Source organism: Ursus americanus, chromosome 26 (assembly GCF_024610735.1).
Source record: "Ursus americanus isolate L20-20 chromosome 26, mUrsAme1.1.p, whole genome shotgun sequence".
Lineage (NCBI taxonomy): Eukaryota > Metazoa > Chordata > Mammalia > Carnivora > Ursidae > Ursus > Ursus americanus.
The window spans coordinates 18,103,596-18,125,806 of NC_142152.1; the positions used below are offsets into that span (position 1 = coordinate 18,103,596).

General features: G+C 50.1%; 1 protein-coding gene across 8 annotated transcripts in view; it reads right to left on the reverse strand.

Annotated features, from left to right (window-relative positions):
- Positions 1–22,211, reverse strand: part of DPF3 (double PHD fingers 3) — a 247,751-nt gene that overhangs the window by 100,102 nt on the left and 125,438 nt on the right. For all 8 annotated transcript variants that reach the window (XR_015721812.1, XM_087856090.1, XM_087856094.1 and 5 more), the window contains 2 exons: positions 9,830–9,957; positions 2,500–2,595 (listed from right to left, as the gene is read on the reverse strand). Coding sequence is in view for 7 of the 8 variants with exons in the window: in XM_087856090.1 (XP_087712216.1) it covers positions 2,500–2,595; positions 9,830–9,957 (224 nt within the window). In the remaining variant the exon portion in view is untranslated. The remainder of the gene's footprint in view (positions 1–2,499; positions 2,596–9,829; positions 9,958–22,211) is intronic.

Sequence of the window (22,211 nt, forward strand, 5' to 3'; positions counted from 1 at the left end):
TAATGGGAGCCACACACATCATTTTAAATTTTCTGGTAACCACAGTTTTCAAAAAGAGTAAAAAAAGAAACGGGTACAATGAATGTTAATAATATATTCGACCCAATGTATTCAAACTATTATCATTTCAATACATAATCAATATAAAAAATATTAATGAGATGCTTTGCATTCTTGTCATGCTAAGTCTTCGAAATCTGGTGTGTATTTTACCTTTACGGCACATTGTAGTTTGAACTGGCAACACTTTAAGTGCTCGGTCGCCACCTGTGGCTAGTGGCCGCCGTAAGGAACAGGGCAGAAATCGAGAGTACAGGACAAAGTGCACAGTCGTCACCCTCGACATGTAGCTTTTGTTGTGCGTGGCCTGGTGTCCAGTAAGCACACAGTGAGTGTGCAGCGGCTGCTGCCACCACTGCCGTGTCCTTACAGAGGAGACACCCAGCTCACATCCGTGCACTGCCAAGTTTAATCATCTAGATTTAGGTTGGGAGCGGAGAAGATGTGAGGAGGACCGTTCTTTGCCATCTACCCGAGTAACTTTGGTTTGGGCTGAGGGACGGGATGGAAGCAGGCCTGGAGGCACACAGCTCTTAAAGTTCATAAAAGGCCCAGAAAATCTAAAGCTTCCTCTACTGATGGAATTAGATGTTCATTATTTTGTGGCCCTCAATGAAGTCATGAGTCCAGGCATTATCGACGGCTGCTGAAACGGCTAGATGAAACCTTGATGGGGAACCTTCTAAGGAGAGATCAGGCTGACAATGCCTGAATCCACTGATCCATCCCCCCCCCCGCCACCCCGAGCGAGAGCAGACAGCTAGACAATGTGTACCTCCCGACGGCCTCCTTATGTGATGCAGCATGAGACAGGCCCTTGCCCCCCAAAAAAATATTTACACACATACACAAATAACCTGAGTCTAATCAAGTCTCTAATCAAACTACCAGTTTCCAGAAAATAAAGAGGATACATTAAATACCACCCATCCACCAAATCTCCAACGTGGGGAATTCTGCAAGACAAACCACCCAAGTTCTTTAACAAATAAATAGCATGGAGAAAAAAATGTGTGTGCATGGTGGGGTAGAGCAGGGAAGACGTATGTCTAGAAAAAAAGAGGCCTAAGTTTCAAACAAGCCAACTGTAAAAAGGCATTTTTAAGAAAATCCAGGGAGATCATCAGGGACTGGAGAGTAGATATTAGAATAGTTGTTGTTTTTATTGGGTATGGGAACGCTATTTGTTAGAGATCTACATTGAGGTATGTGCAGGTTAAATGATAAAATGTCTAGGACTTCCTTTCAGATATTCTCCCAAAAATTAAATACACACACCAACAAAAAGTGGGAGTCAAGAACAAATAAAACGATCTCGTTGCTGAAGCTGGCTGGCCATATAGAAGGCGTACAAGATCAGAGGGCTGCCCTGTCCAGCCTGAGAAACGCCAGCCCCTGCCAACAAGTCAGAGCATCCGAGCTCAATGCGGGCAGCACTGGACCGCTTACACCCGTCACCTGGGAATTTGCTCCTAATACAGCTTTCTGGACCTTACCCTAGACCTCCTCAATCAGAACTTCTGGGAGTGGGTCCTAGGAATCTGCATTTCGATAGGCTCTCCTGGTGCCTCTGATGGGTACTAAAGCACAAGAAACATAGGAACAGAGAGGCGTGCTGCAATTAGCCCCAGACCCAAACCCACAGGGCACCCGTGGCTGAGAGGGGTAAGGGTCCGGCCTAGAACCTGAGGGAGCCAGAAGGCCTCATCCTAATTCTCTAGGCGGCAAGCAAGCTGACCTCTGGAGGTCCCTCTCCACCTCATTATCATTGTCAGATGCCCTTGCAGATCCCTGAGGGTGACCACCAAAACTCTGGAGGAGCAACCTGCACGCCTGAGAGCACTGCCCAGGCTTGGGTCCTTCCCCTCAAGGACTGCTGCCATAAGTCGTATACCTTCCACCATGGCTCTCCCCTCAGCCACGCCCCAGGTTTCTGGCCTCCTCTTGCCACATCCGGGGCGCACACCAAAAGCCCATGCCCCCACTTGGAAACCATTAGCCGTGGGCCCCACACTTTCCCAGAGTGATCCTACACTCCGCCTAGTGAAGCGCACCCCAAAGCAGGTGCCCTGACCCTGTCATTCTGCGGCAGCCCCAGGGACAGGAAAACGCAGCCTTCTTGTAAGACCAAGCAATGGGCACAACAGTCACATTCTCCTCCTCCTCCACCCTCCCGGGACCCCACCCCAATCCTCCCAGGACCCTCACTGTCCCCTCAGGGCACCCTCTCCCTCCTCCTCTCCCTCTGGCCAGCTCTGAACTCTTACAGGCTATCACCTGGGATCAGGGCTCTTCTGGAGTGCTTCCTCTCTGAGTACTCTTCAAGGGAGACCATGGACGTGAGAGACTATGTGGTGGGACTTTGGGTCTAGGGCCCAGCTGTTCTCCCGGTCTCAGCCTCCCTTAACTCTTCCCCCCCTCATGGCGTCCCCGGCTTACCCGTCCTCTGGTCCTATTCTTGCGCTTGGGAATATCCTCTTCTAAATCTTCTTCTTCGTTTCCTTCTTCCACATTTTCATCATTTTCCAAAACCCTCTGAAATGACAAGAAAATACACAGAAGGGCTGAGAAAAAAAATGCAAAGGAGGAAGCCATCAGAGGGTAATTTGAGGGAGGGGCGGGAGGTCTGTTCTGTTGTGTTCTAGCAAAGTGAAGACGCTGCCATTGCTGGGGAAGCAGGGCCTCGGAAAGGCTGCCCAGAGTCTGAGCTCTTGGCGGTAACAACTCTCTCAAACCCCTGGGCCCCGTCCAGCCTAATCCTCCCAGAACACTGACTTTTTTCAACTCTTTTTACCCAAAAAACATTTTCTAAAAAGAGAATATTCTGGAAGGGGCGCTTTTCTATGTGGACCCAAGATGTTTTTCAAAACTTACTTTTTTAATGTAATTTTTCTTTTGTTCCTAAATATGAAAATACGTTCCTCCTTTCTCTGCCATTCTGGAACCCTGCCCTGTTTGATGAAAACGAGTAACTTCCTGTTCATCTGACCAGAATTTGACATTAATGTGTTGTTCTTAATCATCCATTGTTTTTTTTAAAGAAAAATGGATTTTCATTACAGCACATTAGTTGTAATGAAGCTTAAAGATCATGAATTTAATCATCTCTCTCCAACAGGTCTGTGATTCACACAGCAGCCGAGAATCCAATTTCCATTTTACAGGTGAATAAACTGAGGCGAAAAACAGTCTTAATTGCCTGAGGTCATACGGTGACTCCATGGCCAAAGTCAAGTCAGGTTCATCAGGTCAGAGTTTCCTGGTCGTTTCTCAGCCATGTGTCTGAAGATTGTAAGCTAGACCCTTCCTGCAGGGACCTGTACACTTCACTCCCTTTGCGGGGAGGGCAGGGCAGGTAAAGTGTGTACCTTTAGGTTTAAGGGGGAAATGAAAGGTTGTGGCAGAGGACCCAGCTCCCCAGACTGAAAGTGGGATAAGGAGAAGGGCCATGGAGCTCACGGGACTCGATGTCAGGAGCCGTAGGAGCTTCTTTATGGCCTCACTGGGCAACCTCGGGGGAGTCATCCTCTCTTCATGCTTCCGTTTCCCCAATTATAAAATAGGAATTCATGTATTCATTCAATCAACAAACATTGGGTCAGTGAAGACTATATGGCAGGCACTGTGCTAGACAAGCCCCAGAACGACTACAGTCCTTGCCCTACAGGACTCTACAGTATAGTGAAGGGAGGACAGATTCAAATAACACCCAAGTCCATATAGTTACAACTGCCATAAACAGTGACAGCCAAGTGCAAGCTGCTCCGAGAGGCTATTAGAGGGCATTTTACCTAATCTGAGGGTTAGGAAAGGCTTCCCTGAGGATGTGACCTAAGTGAGTTGAGATGTGAAGGATGAGCAAAGACTAGCCTTGGGAATGGGGACCAAGGGCAGGCAGGGAGTATTCTAGGCAGAGGGAACAGCATGAGCAAGGAGGGAAACGAACATGGCTTGTCCATATTGCCGAAAGAGGCCAGGGTGACTAGAGCTCAGTGACTCAGTGAGAGACCTGCATAAGAAGAGGCTAGAAAGGAGGGCAGGCACTGTATTATACAGGATAACAGCATCAGCATCCACCCACACTTGTGACAGGGTGACAATGACACAAGCTATGAAAAGGCTTAGAAGCAGCACACGCTGTACTGACATGTGGTATCATCATCACTGTTCAAGTGGCTTCCCAGACAACACCTCTGGCCTGTCCTCCAAGCAGAAAGCCCAGGGGTGAGTTTCCAGGGACCATCTCCCATGCCTTCTTGTCAGAGTTCTCTCCTAATCACGGGAGTCAGGACACTGCTGATTACAAGTCCTTCCCCTCCAGCTTCTCTACTAGGCTTCCTTGGGAAGCCATCAGCTGACAGCACTCGGGGGTCTCTGCGCTGACCACAACCATCTAACAGATTAGTGCTGTCTTCTAAACATGCCCTCTGGCCCATAGCGAGGAAACGTTGGCCCAGATCCCCATCAAGCCACCTAGGCTCTCTGCATCTTGGCTTCCTGAACCATAGGTGGGGACACAAGTGAAAGTCAGGCAAGATAATGACAAGTCAAACACCTGCAGACTTCATTGAAAAGATGCAGTATAAAGATGAGGTGTTGTTGTTATGACTGTTGTCGCTGTTCAAACAGCTGTCTCGCCAACTTCTGGGTCTTGAAGTCATTTAATCACGGTGAGTTCCAAGGGCCTTGAATTTAAAGGTCCTGGCTTCTGGCATGTCGTACAATCTGACTCCACTCTCATTTTTATCATTCAGGTATTTATGACCTGCAACATGGACCCCGGGTTGGGAGGGAAAACCTGGTGAAGGCAGCTGAGCTGGTCTCTAGCAGTGCCCGCCACATGGCCTCAATGTCCGGAAGTAAACAGACTTCTCCTTCCCTTTCCCATTGGTCTCCCTGCATCTTGAGAACCCCTAGTCTGTGCCCCGATGTGACAGCAGCCTCCCCAGTGTGTTTGTATTTCCTGCGACAACGTGGCTCTGACACCCAGAAGCCTCTCTACATAACCAGGGAGGAGCCAGGAGCTCCTAACAAACAAAGCATGCCTTCAGGACTCAGGAAGCAGAGGGGGGGTCCTGTGCAGAGGAGTGAAGGGCAGGGGTCCAACTAAGATGCAGCTGACCCCCACTAACATACTTGCATTCCCTGTCCAAGGACACTATCTGGAAAATAAACACATTTTAAAATAACTTTTCTCCCTGTTACTCTAAACAGTCTTTACAGTGATGATAACAATTGTTTGTGGTTGTGTTTAAAAAAGAAGAAGGAATGCCTTTAAAAGACTCCATTATCTCTAGCCTGGAACGCTGTAAAAACCTTCTGATTTCCCTCCTTCTTCCGTCGGCCCTGCATCCAGTCTCTTTTCCAGGCAGCAGCCAGAGGGATCTTGAGGAAACATAAATTTGCTGCCCTAGTTAAAATGGCTTCCTTCTTCATCACCATGAAATCAAGTGCCTCCTCCATGTCCTGAGAGGCCGGAGCGGTTGGACGCAGCCCAACCCTCCCGCTCCATCCTAGGCCCTTCTCTCCCTGGCACTCTGCTCTAGCCTTCTTTCTTTTTTCTCTTTTTTTCTTTTTCTTTTTATTTATTGATGTATAATTGACATGCAATATTACATTAGTTTCAGGTGAACGACACAGTGATTTGACATTTATAGGCATTGCGAAATGGTCACCACAGTGAGTCTAGTTACCATCTGTCACCCTACAAAATTAATACAATGTTATTGACTACATTCCACATGCTGTACATTACACCCCCTGACTTACTTTATAACCAGAAGTTTGTACTTCTTAGTCCCCTTCATCCACTTCACACCCTCCCAACCCCCCCTCCTCTCCGGCAACATCAATCTGTTCTCTGTATCTATAAGTCTGGGTTTGGTTTGGTTTTTTAGATTCTATATATAAGCGAAACCATGTGGTTTTTGACTTTTTCCGATTTATTTCACTTAACATAATGTCCTCAAGGGCCATCCATGTTGTCGCAAATGGTAAGACTTCATTCTTTTTAATGGCTAAGTAGTATTCCATTGCGTGTATGTACCACATCTTCTTCATCCATCCATCCATCCATCGATGGACATTTAGATTGTTTCCATGCCTAAGCTATTGGAAATAATGCTGCAGCAAACATAAGGGTGCGTATCTTTTTGAACTAGTGTTTTCATTTTCTTCAGATAGATACCTGGAAGTAGACTTGTAGGTCATATGATGGTTCCATTTTAATTTTCTGAGGAACCTCCATACATTTTCCAAAGTCACTGCACCAGTTTACATTCTCACCACCCGTGCACGAGGGTTTCTTTCCTCCACATGCTCACCAACACTCGCTATTTCTTGTCTTTTGATAACAGCCACCCTGACAGGTGTGGGGTGACCTCGCTGTGGTTTGATTCGCATCTCCTTGATGATGAGTGATGTTGAGCATCTTTTCACGTGCCTGTTGGCCATCTGCGTGTCTTCTTTGGAAAAATGTTCAGGTCCTCTGCCCATTTTGTAATTGAATCGTTTGGTGTTTTGTTAATTGAGTTGTATGAGTTCTGCATCTTCTGTCTGTTCTTTCAAAACCACAAGCTCAGACCTATCTCAAGGCCTTCAAGCACACTGTTCCTCTGCCCAGAAAGCTCTTCCCCACATCCTCACTTTGCTTGCTCCTTCTCATCTCTTAGGACTGAGGTTAAATCCCTTACCTCCCTTAGGACACTCCCTAGAATCTGTCCCTCCTCTTATACTGAATCCTCATACACTGTTCTTTTCATGGTCATTTATCCTGAAATGCAATTATTTCCTTTGTGTACTTGTTTTCTGTCTGTATGTCATACCAGAATACAAGTATCAACAGATGGGACTGCTCTCTCTTGGTTTCTCTGTCTCCCCAGAAACTAGCACAGTACGTGCTCAGAGGAGACACTCTAATAAACTGTGGTTGAATGAGTGAATGAAAAAATGAACAAATATAATCCATTTACTACATATGTACTTTAATAACCAAAGCTGATAAGAACACGTGAACTCGTTTGGCTTATAGCCCTGGTTTCAGTTTCTAGCATGGAAGATGGCAGACCCATGCTCTGCACGTAGTAGATGTTCTGTTTTACGTCAGGGGTGATGGTGATGGTGATGATTCCATAGTGATGGCCCGTACATTGGCCCAATGCTGCTTGAGAGGACCTCAAACCCACCACCAGCTTGAAAGGGTTAAGAGGTTACCTGTCAGTAGAGTGTCAGGGCTTCTGGGCAATGGTTCTGTCCCATCCACTGATTCAGTGAAATGACACTAACTACACAATACAGATGTGACACACCTTAACTTCAAAGACCTGAATAGTCCAAAAACTGGGGGGAAGGAGGGGAAGGGACATGAACAGAAAAAAATAAAGTATGAAAGAAGAAAGGATGAGGCAGCCTAAATGCCAGTGACAAAAAGGATCCCTCTGGCTCTGGGATGATCAAGAAAGGCTTCCTGGGGAGGGTGGCATTGGGGCTGAGCCTGACGATGGGGGAATTTGTGCACGTAGAGTAGAAGAAAAGTTCCACAGGTAGAGGACATGGCACGACCACAGGCACAGAGGAGAGAAGACTGAAGAACAGAGGGAGCACAGAAGTGGGAGAAAAGAAGCCCGAAAACTAGGTTAGGAGCAGAGAGGAGGCCCAAGAAGATCGCTCTCGCCATTTTGGATTTACCAAGTAGGATACAAGTGTTCCAGCTAAGTTTTTTCAACAGGGATCTGGCACAAGCAGAGCTCTCTTTCAGGACGAAAGATCAGCTAGCACAGTGGGACATGTCGGAGCAGGAACGGACTGCCATACGCGGCGACTCCCAGGAATCTGGTCACTCGTACATCCCTTCAACAGACACTTACTGTGCACCTACTGTGCGCTGGGCACTGTTGGCCTGCTTCAGATATGTTAGTGAGCAAGGCAAAGCATCCCACCCTTGAGTTTACATCCCATTGGAAGAAAACAGAAAATACACAGTAACATAATAAATCAGCAAATTACGAAGTCTGTTAGCGATCAAAGCCATGGGAAAAAAGAAAAAGCAAAGGAAAGCAGAGTAAAGGAATCAGGGGATCTGGAGGGCGGGGAGGGCACAGGAAGCGGTGGTACACACAGGGTCAGGGTCAGGGTCAACGTCATAGAGAGGAAGAGACACAAATTGAAGAAGATGAGGGTGAGGGCCCAGCTGATGTCTGGGGTGAGGACCCTGCAGGCAGAGGAAACAGGCCAAGCAAAACCCCGAGGCAACAGAGCACCTGGTGTGTTCAAGAAGGAACAAAATGAGGTCAGTGGGCCTGCAGCAAGATGAGCAAGGGAGAGGCCCAGCAACGGGGTCAGAGAGGTCACAGGGCCTTGACTTTTATTCTAGGGGAACAAGACCTATGTCGGGTTTGGCGCACAGGAAAAACAGGATCTGACTTAGGTCTAAAGGGCCCCCTCTCAGCCATCGGCAGGGACACCGTTTAGAAAGCAATTGCAGCCATTCAGACAAGAGATGACAGTGGCCGGGACCGGGGCAGTCGCGGGGGGACACGGTAAGAGGAGCCTGTGCTCTGGATTTGGGTTGTGGGCACAGTTGGCGGGAGGAACCGGACGCTGGGTGCGACAGAAAGACGGGAGTGGCAGATGACTCCAAGGTGCACCCGGCACATGGAGGTCACAGCAATTAAGGACCTTCGCGAGGGCCGTAGCTCTGGGGAGCGGAGACAACCGATATTAGCCATGTTGTGACACGGAAAGGACCTGAGCGCTCGTCTGCACACAGTGATGGCGGAGAAGGAGGCCAGTTCGCGGCTTCATCCTACATCTTTATTGAGACTCGGCTCTGCCAGGCATGTGCAAGGCCCCAAGGGGACAACGGGAGCACAACCGCATGGCCCCTGACTCAATGGAATGCACCGATGGCACTCATGAAGCAAACCAGAAACGTAACTGTTATTACTTTAATTATACTGTCAATAAATGAATATGCAAATACTAAACATTACGTTGGATATGCAATTAATAAATATGTAATACGTGATATGTATCACATAAAATATAAAGTGTAATAAAATATACAGTTACTATCAATGTAATTTGATTTTAATAATTGAATCGTATTTAATTATTAATACTATTGTTTAATATTTATATTAATTAATATTACTACAGTACTCCATGCCAACCATTGTATTCGACAACAGAGATTCAAGACGAATCAATCCAAACCCGTCAGAGCGCACCCTTACGCTTGTGAGTAGCGAGAGCCTCAGTAGTGCCGGGAACAGAGGGCAGGAAACCAGCGGGGACCAGAGCCACCAGCCCCGCCTGGAGGGTGACTCCTACACTGGCCTTGGAGGAGGAGAGGGCAGCGCTGAGGACAGGGTGTGAGGACGGGGTGTGAGGAAGGGGTGTGAGGAAGGCAGTGGCTCGCTGGGCTCAAGCTGGTGTAGCCGACCCCGAGGTTTCAAGCCTGAACTATGGACTGTCCTCTCCCCCGGGGTGAGGACTCCGTCGGTTTTGCTCCCCATCGTGTCCCCAGGACCTAGCCTGGCACCTGGCACACAGCAGGCCAGAAAAATATATTTTGAATGGCTACATGGGACCCCGAGAGAGAGGGGTGAGAACTTGTCCTGGAGGACCAGTCACAGCAGAAAGGAACCCACAAAGCTCCCAGCCGCAGCCGTGTACAGGGGTCTGGGGGGAAAAGACAAGCCCACGTGGGACTCTCGGAAGCACAGGGCTCACATTCCAGACGCAACCCCCACGGCAGGCATGGAAATACCTGTATTTCCTGCATGCTTTCCTCCTCTCTGGCATCCGCCTTCTTCTCCACACCCTCTCCACGGAGCAAGGCTTCCAGGGTGGTGCTTTCTGACGTGAAGCCATCCTTCTTCAGGGGCAGCTCCACTTCTGCAAAGTAAGGACAGAGAAGCAGGGTCAGGCCATTAGAAGCCGGGGGGACAGGAGGACCAGGGGGGACAGGGGGTGGCCCTTGAGGACACGCAGGAACCGGAGCTCCAGGTAGGGCTAGAGGCAGCCTGCGCTGTCTCCTCTGGGAGAAACAGGAACCCTGGAGTTGGGTCTGGCTTGCCCATCTCCTGCTCGCAGGCCCAGAGACAGAGCCCAACCCTGCCCAGAGCCTCACAGACGGCAGCGCACAAGGGCACCAGACAGACAGCGACAGTGAGCAAGGCACTCAACGACCCCAGAGCCCTGTTCTACATCTACAAAGTGAGGATAACAATGCCCGTACCCCCACAGAGCCGTTTTGTGGGGCATAAATATGTCTCTTCACGTGAAAATACTTTGAAAATTCTACAGCAATACAGCAATGTTAGCTCAAATCTTAGTATTCTCTCCCTTTACCCCAAGCCTCGCCTGGTAACTCCATGACCTCCCCTCAGCCATGCTGGCTGCCCCAGGCTGTTCCATGAGAAGCTATTTCAACCCCAAAGAGGCCGTTCTCATCAAGGGATACAAAGACCACTAAAGCCAAGGGAAGAGAAGAGGGAGCACGGATGCCTAATGGGCCCCAGCTCAGTAGCTGGGAGCCGAATGCCTGCACAGCAGGGCACTTTTTCTGGAAATGTCAGAGTTTGGTCGGTTACCTGGGGCTTGAGGTCATGGGGCCAGCCGAGAAGTGGCAGCCAGAGTCAGCCCTGTCTGAAAGAGACCTGAGAAAGAAGCTGAACTTTCTCAAGATTCCCCCCAAACTCTCAACCCAAAGGAAGATTGTTTTTGTTTTTGTTAAATTAAAAGCAGAAACCTCAGGTATAGGTGATCCTACTTGGATTTGCTATGAAACATTCCTCCGATCTCTCCTTTGATCCTGTACCTCATACCCCCCCCCCCAGCAATTAGATGCGTGGCCCCTATCCTGTTATCAGGTAAGATGAATACAAGAATACGAGCAACTGGTCCCCTAGAAAACAGCCAGGGGAAGGGAATGGCCCACGTGTATGGGGGAATTGACAGTTGAGCGTAGGGACAATTTACAGCGGTGTGGGCAGGAATAAGAGAACTACATGGAAAGGCGAAGCACCCCCGAGAGTTAAGAGTGGGGAATCACTACCACTTCTATTCCTGGAGGGCCAGAGGGAGAGTGTTTGTAAGACTCCGGAAAGATCTGTGGCTTGCAGCCTCAATGAGCTCATGAAAGAGAGAACCAAGGTAAAGAGACACATGGCCCAAACTCTCTTTCCATCCTCGTCTTCCTGCTCTCCCTCCCATCGGCCAACCTCAACTAGACACCAGAGGGCAAGGGAGTCTCATTGACACAGCACACCAAGGTCAGCTTCCTGCCACAGGATGAAGAGTGGATGGGGTGGAGGGTGGGGGGACAGGGCAGAAATGGAAATCACCAGCACAGTCCAGCCTGCTCTCACACAGACATCTACCGACCCCTTCCAGCTCCTCAGAACCAGATGAAGGCTGGCCAGTCCACAAGAAAGAGACACTAGGGTATCTCGTTAAAACTGAAGAAATCCACACCTGCAAGTGACCAGTCCCCAGAAGAAGATGGCGGGAGGGAGAAACAGTATCTAAAGTCCCTGGAGAGACAACAACGTCTAGGATTTCTCTTACCGAAGAAGGCAAGCAGAAGCTCCACCTCCATCGAGAAATACTATCACCAAATCAACCACCCTGAAACTCATCCACACACCAATTCATTCGAGAAATATTTACAGAGAACCACTCTGCTACAGCTAGGCACCCAGGAAGTGCACCAGGTAAACACAGTCCTGGCCTGCAGGTGGCTTAAAATCCGGAGAGTCAGACATTATACACTGCATACAACATAAATACTTAACGACAAATTGTCATAAGGGCGATGGAGGAAAACAACGGAGTGCAAGGTGAACGGAGACTACAGTGGGGGTTTGCCTTAGATCAGGGGGTCAGGGAAGGCCTAGGCGATGAAGTTACATGGAAGCTGAGTGTCAGGAAAACAGTCCACTGCCTGCTTTAATGAGTTCAGAGCGTGCAACTCCAGAGCCTGCTCTGATGACATATTACTCCTTCTCCCAAGTCAAAAAAAAGGCTTCCAAACGTCTAATATAAAACAATTAAAGCGTGTTGCCTCATGTCCCATCCTCAGTCAGGAGAGAACAGCTGGTCACCATCCTTTAAACTTCACGATAATCACATATATACATTTGAAGTTGATATCTTAGTATTCCCTTTAGCCTCTCAACACTACCTAAATCCTATTTCCAGAATCACACAGCATTTTAGAGATGAAAAAAGCCCTACAGATCATCTGCTTTAATCATGTCATTTTATAAAAGTGGGACCTGAGGCTCAGAGAAGTTCAGTAACTTCACAGGAAGCCACACAGCAGCACAAGAATGCAGCCCAACGATCTTTCCTGGATGCCATTAAGATCAGCATCACCCTTCTTAGCAGCGTGCGGGCCGGGCTGAGCCCCAGGGGGCCCTGCGGTGCTGGCGTACCTGCGGGGTGCTCGGCACACACTGAACGTTCAAAATGCGGCGGCTGCTATTTCTGCGGGCTGCTTAATCCCACCGCCCCCCAAGAGGCGAGCACAGTTACTATCCCATTTCACAGAGAAGGACGATGCCCTTGGTGAAGTGTAGAACTTGCTTAATATCACATAGCTGTCTGGGGGCGAAGCCTAGCCCTGACCCCAATCTGCCCCCACCACCCATTGACATACTTTCAAGCTTGTACAGACGTCGCTTTTTTTCTCTTTGGTTTTTCCTCGAAAAGTCCTTTTCCAAACCTTTGTGCATTTCCACGGCATCCCCACGCTCTCTCCACAGTTTTCATATTTCAAGATAAAAGACAGCTCTTTGCTGCGGCTGAGGGCAGGTTGGTGTCATGGCTCTGGGCTCTGCTGTGTATGAACGTCCCCACGTAGTGTTCACCCCTTCTGCCACAGTGTTGACCCCACACGGAACTTTCCCTCCACTGTGAACTTCCTCCTCCTCCTCCTCCTACTTCTCCTTCCTCCCCCGCTAAATAGTCCTCCATCCTGTTTTCCCATAATTCAGTCTACTCTCTTGGTCCTCTGGTCATTTACCAAACGGGCACAGTTGAAGCACCAAGAGAGATAAAAGAACCAAACCGGGAACAGTGAGATGGACTCCCCATGCACAAAGAGCCAGAAGGGACTTCCAGTAGCATCTAGAGTCCAGTCCCCCGGGGAGGAAAGTGTAGCACAGAAAGATAAGGAGCCCTTCCCAGGGTCATGGAGAAACTCCGTGGCATTATCCTTGCCTAATTACCACAGCATTTGATTGGCTCCTAGAAGTGCTGCCCAGACAGCCCTGGAGTCGTGCTCTAGCCCGGCCATGTATTAATGAAAGGACCACGGGCTAGTGCCTTAGACCTCTGAGTCTCTGTTCCCTTACATGTTAAGTGAGGATGACCACAATATTCCGTAGTGTTGGTGTGAAACTAAAACAAGGTAATAAAGAAACCCTGAAAGATTCCCCAAAAAGTCAGCATGGAAGCACGGAAACAGAGTGGAAAATGAAGCATATCAATTTTTGTTTGGGTTTTGGTTTTTCTCTTCAAAACTTGTAATTCAAAATTAGATCATATATGTAAAGAGTCTGGGATGGTCCAAGTGCCCTATAAATGCTACAATTTATTAGTGCCGAAGTTAGAATGATCCTAATTTTAATGGGACAGCAGCCCTGTCCAATAGAAATATCATGCAAGCCACATAATTTACATAATTTTAAGCTTTCCAGCAGCCACATTTTAAAAAAGAGCAACAGGTGCGATTAATTTTAATATATTTTTTCTAACCCACTATATCCAAAACATTATCATCTCCACATGTAACGAATATAAGAAAATTAATTCAATATTTTGCATTCTTTGATTTGCATTGAGTCTTCAAAAATCTGGTGTTTATTTTATACTTACAGCACCTCTCAATTCAGATTAGCCGTATTTCAAGTGTTCCACGGCCACATGTGGTTACGGCTACCATATTAGTGCAGGTTTCTACCCTTAAGTAACGTGTACTATGATTTTGTTTCCCCAAAAAAATGGAAGGACATTAAATATGGTTCTTAATGTTGCCTTCTTCATACCCAGCGGAGCACCCTTCCGGGACAGCGTTCTAGCTGACCACTGGCAAACCCTGGTTTCAGAGCACTCTGGGTAAGGCTTGCAAGGTCAGAATGACAGGCTAACCGGTGCCCTCCCAACAAACCAGCAGAGGGTACATTCCCTGGCCCCTGACCACAGGAGGTCCCCGAGTGAAGGGAAAAACAGGGTACCAAGTCCAAGCTCTTGCACAACGTACGTCCTAGGCACGCTCCCTGTTGAGCCCTTAGGGACTGCACTGATTGTTTTATTCTAATACAGTCCATCTAGACGTAGGATTTAGTCATTCTTTCTAAGTGTACTCATTTTGACCCTCACACAAATTTGGGGACCACATCACCTGACAAGAGCCATCAGACATTGAGCATTAAAAGAAAATGGTCCAAAACCCACACATAATTCATCTTTAAATTAGCCTGATTTTATACACAAGGATACAAACCCACGGATCGTTATTCTCTCCAGAGCGGCAGCAGCTGTCACCCAAGCCAGCCGCCTCCCTGGGCCCCCGTAAGCAGCTCTACCTCCACTTCTAATTGGGAACAGAGATACTCCTTGGGTGACTTCCAGCACGATCCATCACACCAGAGACAGCTTCTGTGCAAACCGAAGCAAATCGGTTTCCAAATAAGAAAAAACCTCTTAGACAAACAAGGATTGAAGCACAGAAAGTCTTTTTAAAAAAAAGAAGAAGAAGAAGAAGGAAGGAAAGAAATGTATGAATTAAAGAAAAAAAATGTCAGAGAAGAGCAGTGGCTTCTATCTAGGGCTGTGGACAGGGCAGCCATCGTCTCGGGTGGAAACCAAAGCCACAGGCTTCTGACACAGGTGCCCCAAGCCTGCCACCCAACACACTGCAAGCAAAGCTTCCACTGGGTTGTTGGAGCCACTGAGCTCATTAACAGGATGCAGGCGAGATGAGCCCGAAAGTGCAACATGGGAACGCAGTGAGTAATTAAATCCCAGGCCATTTAAAAATGCAAACGCCTGGATGTCACAGGCTCACGGAGCCTCTGACTCTTCATGCGTTTTTTGGCTTAGGGTGGAGGACTGGGAACCTGCAAGTCATATATGGATTATAATAAAATATGCCATATAAAAAACAGATTAAGACAGTTCTTCTTTGGGGAAATATACAAAGAGAGGAGCTGTTAGCTGTCGAGTTTGCAAGAGATACCATCTTTCGGGAGGCTGTGCTCTGAAACAGACAGTCTGCCCCAAGGGAAATAGTGGTGAAACACCCCGACAAGGCACAGCCATCCGTCCATCCATCACAGGCTCTCTTGACGCAGGGGTCTGGAGACAGAAACGGTGCGAAAGGGAGGGAGAGACCCCACAGACAATGGCAGACAATCCTCCTGCTACCTCAGGAGTGCTCAGATTTTTTTTTTCACCTGCCTCTAGTTTTTCTTTAAAAATACAAATGTGCAGTTTCCTCTTCTGAGTGCTGATTATTGTAAGGAGTTAAGCTCATCCTATTTCCTTGGATTTATACATCAACTTACACCAAGAAGCAAGGAGCTTAAGAATCGTTAATTCATTTATCCCCATCAGACTCTCAGACTCATGGGGAGAAAGAATGGGGGATGGATGTTGTTATCTCTCACCCCACGGGGGAAGAGGTTGGGGTGGGGGACAGACCAAAGCCCTGATTTCCTGAGATGGGGGCAGGCCCAGGAATCCATCTGCTCATTCCTCAGGGGTGCCATTTTCTTGGCTGCATTTGACTCCCTGTTTTGTGATTCACGAAGCTCAAAATAGATGAGGTTCACGTTGAGGACCCATCACCCAGGCTGCACCCTGCAGGCCCTTGTTACCACCTGTTTTAGAATTCCGGGATATCCACACAACAGGAGGGCTGGTTGTTTCCCCATACGGCCTCGGCCCCCCACTCCCTGCTGTGCCTATCCACTCACAGCCAAGCCAACATGCAAGGATGGGTCTTCATGCACAGCGCCCAGGGGTGAGCCCCTCAGAGAAGTGGCTCCCGACCTCTGAGACCCGGAAAAACACCCACACGGACAAAGAAAGCTCACCACTGGGCTGGGTAGCAGACCAGGTCAATGCAGCTTAGCAGGGTGGTGGGGGGAGGGAAGGATGGCGGCAGCGCATGGAGGGGTGATATCTCCCTTGTGTTCAAGGGAGTACAGATTACCAGAAAGTGCAAGAGCCGCTCTGGAGTGAAAGCTCAACTCTAGGTCCTACACCACCCACTGGGCCTTGATCGCTCTATCTGCAAAACTAAGGGATCGAAGTCCACTTCCCAGCGCTGCTGTGGGGCCAATGGAGACAAGGGACACAGAGCGTCTGCACAGGGGCCTGACGTTCAAGCAATGTGAGCGGCCTCCCTTCTACCTCCAAAGTGGTGCCTCTTCCCAGCAAACTCCTCACCCTCGGATCCTCTCAACCATGGGAAGCGGCGTGGCCCGGCTTCCCCCAGCCGGGTCGCGGGCCCGGGGAGTGCGGCAGCAAAGAGGCCGAGTCCAGAGCTGTGCTGAGGACAGAAGAGGCCGAGGACGAGACCCAGCTCGAAGGCCACAGGCCGGCCCTGCTTCAGGTCCAGGGTAGGCGCTGTCCTGCCGATTTGGAAATCATGGCAGAACCACGTGGAAAATGCTCTGCCTTATTCATGCATTGGACAAATCATTACTGAGCACGTACTGTGTACCAGGTTGTAATCTAGGTGCTGAGGATACAGCTGTGAACAAGAGAGGAAAGGTCCTGCCCTCATAGAAACTGTATTCTAGTGTGGGTGGGGGGACAATACCTAAAATAAATGAGTGAGACCTATAGCACAACAGATGATAATCAGTACGTTGGGGGAAAACAGAGCAGAGGAGGGGATGCTGGGTATCGGGGGAAGTGGGAAGGTGGCTGCACCTTGAAATGTGGCCAGTGAAACACAAACCTGAGGAGGGGGGAGGGGGGCACGCTGACATCTAAGAAAGGATGTTCTGGGCCAAGGAGCCATCAGCACAATGGCCCGAAGCCGGGGCCCATCTGCCTGGAACACAGTGAGCCGGGGGGAGAGTAGGAGACCAATCCAGAGTCACAGGGGCCTTGAAGGGCCATGCAGGCCACTGAAAGGAGGTGGTCTGCTACTGTGAGTGTGATCAGAAGCCACCGGAAGTTTCGAGCAAAGAGTGACATGATGCTGCCTGTATTTTAAGACGATCACTCTGAAAATAACTGAAGGAGGAAAGGCAGAGTGGGGAGAGCAGTTGGGAGTTACCGCAATCTGTGTGGGGCCCCACCAGTGAGCTGAGTACCTAGGACAGGGCTGTGCGTGACCCACATGAGGCCTGTCTTCATGGCACTCACACCCTGGTTTCCAGATACATCCAGGGGGCAGTATGTATTGGGAGCAGTCCCCTGGCCCCTGAGCAGGGGGCATCCCCACACCGTGAACCAGGATAGAGGGCAGGTGTGGAGGTCGGGTGCCCAGCAATGAGGGGCAGAGGTATGGGGCCACACCAGAGCAAATCCACAGAGGAAGGGCTTTCCAGAAGAAAGTAGACCAGCCTAGGCCATGGGCAGGAGAAAAGAGCCAGTCACACAGGCCTGGCCTAGCACACCATGGGATGACAGGTGTTGGTAAAAGTGGGGAGGAAGCCTTCCAAGTTGACCTCTGTGCCCTGGGCAACGGATCCCAGAGTTCTGGGACACAAGGGGTGACTTCTGCAAGCTGTAGGTCTGGTAGAAGTGGATCCCACAGCCAAATGCCAGGTCTTTTCTCCTCGGTGTAGAAGGTTCCAGACTTGGGGTTTTAAAGACTCAGAGGAAGAACGCAGTGCCATTCCAGGCCAGACAGCACGCGCTCCTCAAGCAACAGGCACATCACTGGGCAGGGGACAGACGCAGCGTTAGCCGAGACCCCCGCCACCCACCCAGCAGCGCAGCACAGAGACAGTGTCGCCGTGGAAGCCCTCCAGATGCACCCTCCCTCAGGACTCTCAAAACGGCCCTAGGATGTGAACAAAGCAGCTGCCAGGGTCCGCCTTTCACAGACGAAGAACCAAGGCCAGAGTTCTTACGTAACTGCCCCAAATCGCACAGCCAGTGGGTGGAGGGGTCTGGACTTGAACCCAGGCCTTGGGACCCTTTGGTGCAATTTCTTCTGCGGAGCACAGCTGTAGGGCACAGCGAAGGCCCCTACGACCTAAAATCGGAGAGAGGCAAGATGGCAAACCTGGCACAGGGCCCACAGGCCAGGCTGGGAACCGGACAGGAAGCCCAGGTCAACTGCCGTGGGCTTCTCTCGGCTCAGTCTCCCTCATCTGTGAAACGGGCATGCTGAGAGATACACCGTGTTCTCCAAGGCTGAGACCAAAACCTGGGCACCCTTTCTCTCCTCCATCCCTTTCATAAATCGTTACCCTTCACCTGCTGTGTGCCAAGCCTGTTGTTGGGCACTGGGAAGACAGATGAAGAAACGGGTGGGTCCCTGCCCTCAAAGTGTGTCCTGTACCTCCCAGTGGGGAGACACACCAGGGAGCGGGCAACGCGCAACAGGACGGTTCCTCGGGCTGATGACCCATGCTCTAAACGTGGTGCCGCCGGGTGGGACAGCGGCCGTGACCATGGAGACTCGCTGCCCTGCCCATTCCCACCTGCCACCTGTGTCCTCGTCCAGCCCCAGCTCCCGGAGCCCTGCAGGCTGCAAGCAGGGCTGAGACAGCCCCGGCTCGGTCCCCCAGACTGCCAGGAAGGCAAAGGGGGCACGAACAGTCGCGGCATGAAGCGGGGGGCTGGCGGGGCCTGCCCACCTCTCCCCGGCTCTGCTGCTCCCGAGGCCAACAAGAACTGAAGAAGCTGCTGTTGCAAGCCTCCAGGATGGATGGCTGCGGGCTCTGACACTGCAGGAACGAGATAAATGACTGGTCATTTCCCCCTGATGCACTTGAAGGCATCCATTCTCCCAGCTGTACCAAGCTCAGGCAGCCCCCCGCACAGAGCCAGATAAGCACTGACAGATGCGGGTGGGAGCCAGAGTGTCCTTCCCCCTCAGAAGGACACAGCCACACTCCTCTGCAGGCCGGGGGAAGGTCACGGTGTCCACTGGCTCACACCTGGCTGGGGGCTCCACGGGTCCCTTCCTTCGCCTCCCATCTCGCGCACCCCCGTCTGGCTCATCCCTGCGAGGAGCACCCGGGAGAGGGGGAGGGCGAGGGGCAGAGGGAGCCCGCTGACAGGCTCATCCATCTCGGGCTACATGCTTGGCACATTGGCGTTCCTTAAGTTGTTCCCGGACTGGGAGGGTGCTGGAGGAGTCAGGGGGACTGTCTTGAGGAGAAGAGAAATCGCGCTGACCATCAGAGAGCAAATGGTGGAAGAAGCCTGGAGACTATTAAAATGTGGGCCATGTACAAAAGCAGGAGGGAACTAATTAAGAGGCAGGATTTGCAGAAGCTGGGGAAGTTGGCCGCAGCCTGCTCCCATCTGTGGAGTTCTGGCAGTTCAGCGCGGCACGGACAGTACCCTAGGCAGGAGAATCGGGCCTCTCCACCCCTGCCCGAGCAGGCAGGACGCAAGCCTCTCTGCCTGGGCTGCCCCCTTGGTCCCTGTGACTTGCTTGTTGGTCTGCTGGGGCACCCTCTGCTGTGGGGCATCCTAGGCTACCGTCTCCTCAGGGGTCCTGCCCTTCTGCTTATGTTCCCCCAACGACATGTGGTGGGTGGTGACCATCCTGGTCATTCATCCCCAGTCATTGAGTGGCTGCCAAAGGGGGGAAAAAAAAACCCTAGAGAAAGGACCAGAACCCTATTATTCCTGGCTGCCTTCCCTCCCATCACCCTTGGAATTTGGCAAGGGTGGCAAAGAGTCGTGTTGCTCCCCAAGTATCCTGGAGCAGAAGGGATTTACAAGGCCTCAGGTACATTCCAGGAGCAGAAAGAACATCTGTTGTAAAGGCCCTGCTGGACTGAGAACACCCCCGTGAATGTGTGTGTCGGGTCCTGGAGCAAGATGGCGCCAGTTCCAACTGGCTTTCCCTGAGGGTTCTCTCCTTGGCCTCACCACTGATCTCCCCTGGGAAATTAACTTCCTAATTCAGTGCCACAGTTCCCCAACCTCGAAAACGAAGATAAAATCTCCCCTAGACCAGGGATATCAAAAGGTCTGGGGTTGGAAGATGCTAAACTGATCTAAGCAGATCATCCAAGCATTTAATCCAAAGAGACACAAGTAAAAGTTTGTTCCCGGACTTTTTCTTTTCTTCATTCAAACACACACACGTGCGCACGCGCGCACACACACACACACACACACACACACACACAAAGTGAAGTTAAAGGCCTCTTTTTAAATCAGCTGGCTTTTGCCCAGCATCTGCCCTGCTTCGGGGCCTTCTGTTGGATACTTGCTATCCACCTTTCTCTCCCGCCAGCTAGGCTCCCCCTTCGCAAGGACAGAGCTCCATTCTTGGGGAAATGGTCCAGGGGAGGCCCGTCTCTGGCACCAGGCCTCTGCCCCAGTCTTCATGTTGCATGAATTGTGATGGTTGCGCCTTGAAACACCTTGTGTTCGCCTCTGCAGCCAAGTGCAAGCTGCGAGAACACTGAACTCCATTGTCAGTCAGCAGAGAGAAATAACGTTGTATGTGCTGTCCTTCAGACGCCCAGGCAAGCAGGAGGTTGCAAGATATTTATTCAAGACGGATTGGAGGGGTGATGTTAGGCGTGAGAAACACATAGGTCCAGGGACACAGAATGTTTTCAGGTCCCAAAGAGCTCTCCCCAGCTCTCAGCCCCATCCCACCCACACACAGACACATTTTTATTTTCCGCAAGTAGTAAAGAAACACAGGCAGGATGTCCTATTCACAGTGAGGGAGATGGGAGGAGGACAGCAGGATGGGGGGCAATCCATCCGTGTGTGATCTTAGCCCTGAACAATGAACGGCAGCCAGGGTCCGCCTCCCCTCTCCCCGCCCTGAGATGGATCCTTAGCCCAGACGAGCTCTGCGCGCTTCCGGGGGCTGACCCAGAGGTAGACGGTTCTGCAGCCCTATCCTCAGACCTGCCCCAAGCTTCCTCGAGATTCTTCTATCTACACCTCCCTCCCCTGGCCTTGACCTGGTTTCCTGATAGAGCCCTCAGCTCGGCAGACCTGAGGTCAAGGACAACTCTTACCTGATTGGCCTCTGTTGCTGAAAGCTGCCCACCACTGGCAGGATTCAGGCAGGGACACAAAGACAGGAGGTACAAACTGGGTGTTGGCATGATAAATCGCTTGTGGCATCTCCTCATTATCCATAGAGGGCCCTGACATGGAAGGAAACTCATGCCTGAGACAATTCTGCTCCGGGCCAGTGCCCCCGTCTCTCACAAATCAGGGGAACTCCTCTCCCTCTCCCCCGAGGAAATGAGGGTGCAGACGGCAGAGCCCAGGGGAGGCTCCGAGCGTCACAGACATAACTACATTCCTGGAGCTTGTCAAGGGACCTCAGGAGACTCACAGCGGGAGGCTGGGAGGGAAGAGAGCAGACAGGATGGTATCATAGGCACTGGGTGGTGGAAGGGTGCCAAGGATTGATCGGTTCATTCATTGGTTTTCTTTCAACATAAACTTAGTCTTCTAGTTTCCATAAATTTAAAGAGATTCAGCTCAGGTTGGACAAATTGATTATCGATTTTCAGCAAGGTTCGCCCAAAAAGGATTATACATAATGTTGTGCAATTTGCTTTTCTTTTTCCACTTAACAATATATCTTAGACGTCTTTCCGTTTTTTTCTACTCATTTCTTTAAAAGACAAAACAGTATTCCATTTTATGAATATGCTATATATTTAACTAGTCCCCAAACCAATGGACCTTTTGGTTGTTCCCGTTCTTTGTTGTTGTTGTTGTTGTTGTTGCTGTTGTTGAACAATGTCACAATGGATGACCTTACACATTGGGAGTGTATATTTATGTATAGGATAAATTCTAGCAGCAGAATTTCTAGGGCAAAGGTCATGTGCTTTTTAAATACTGATAGGTACGAAGCATCGACCTTCAAAAAGTTACACCCAATTCCACTGCAGTGTGTAAAGGAGAGAGGAGATCCCTAGCCTCCCCCCTGCCTCTGTTTCCTTCAACTG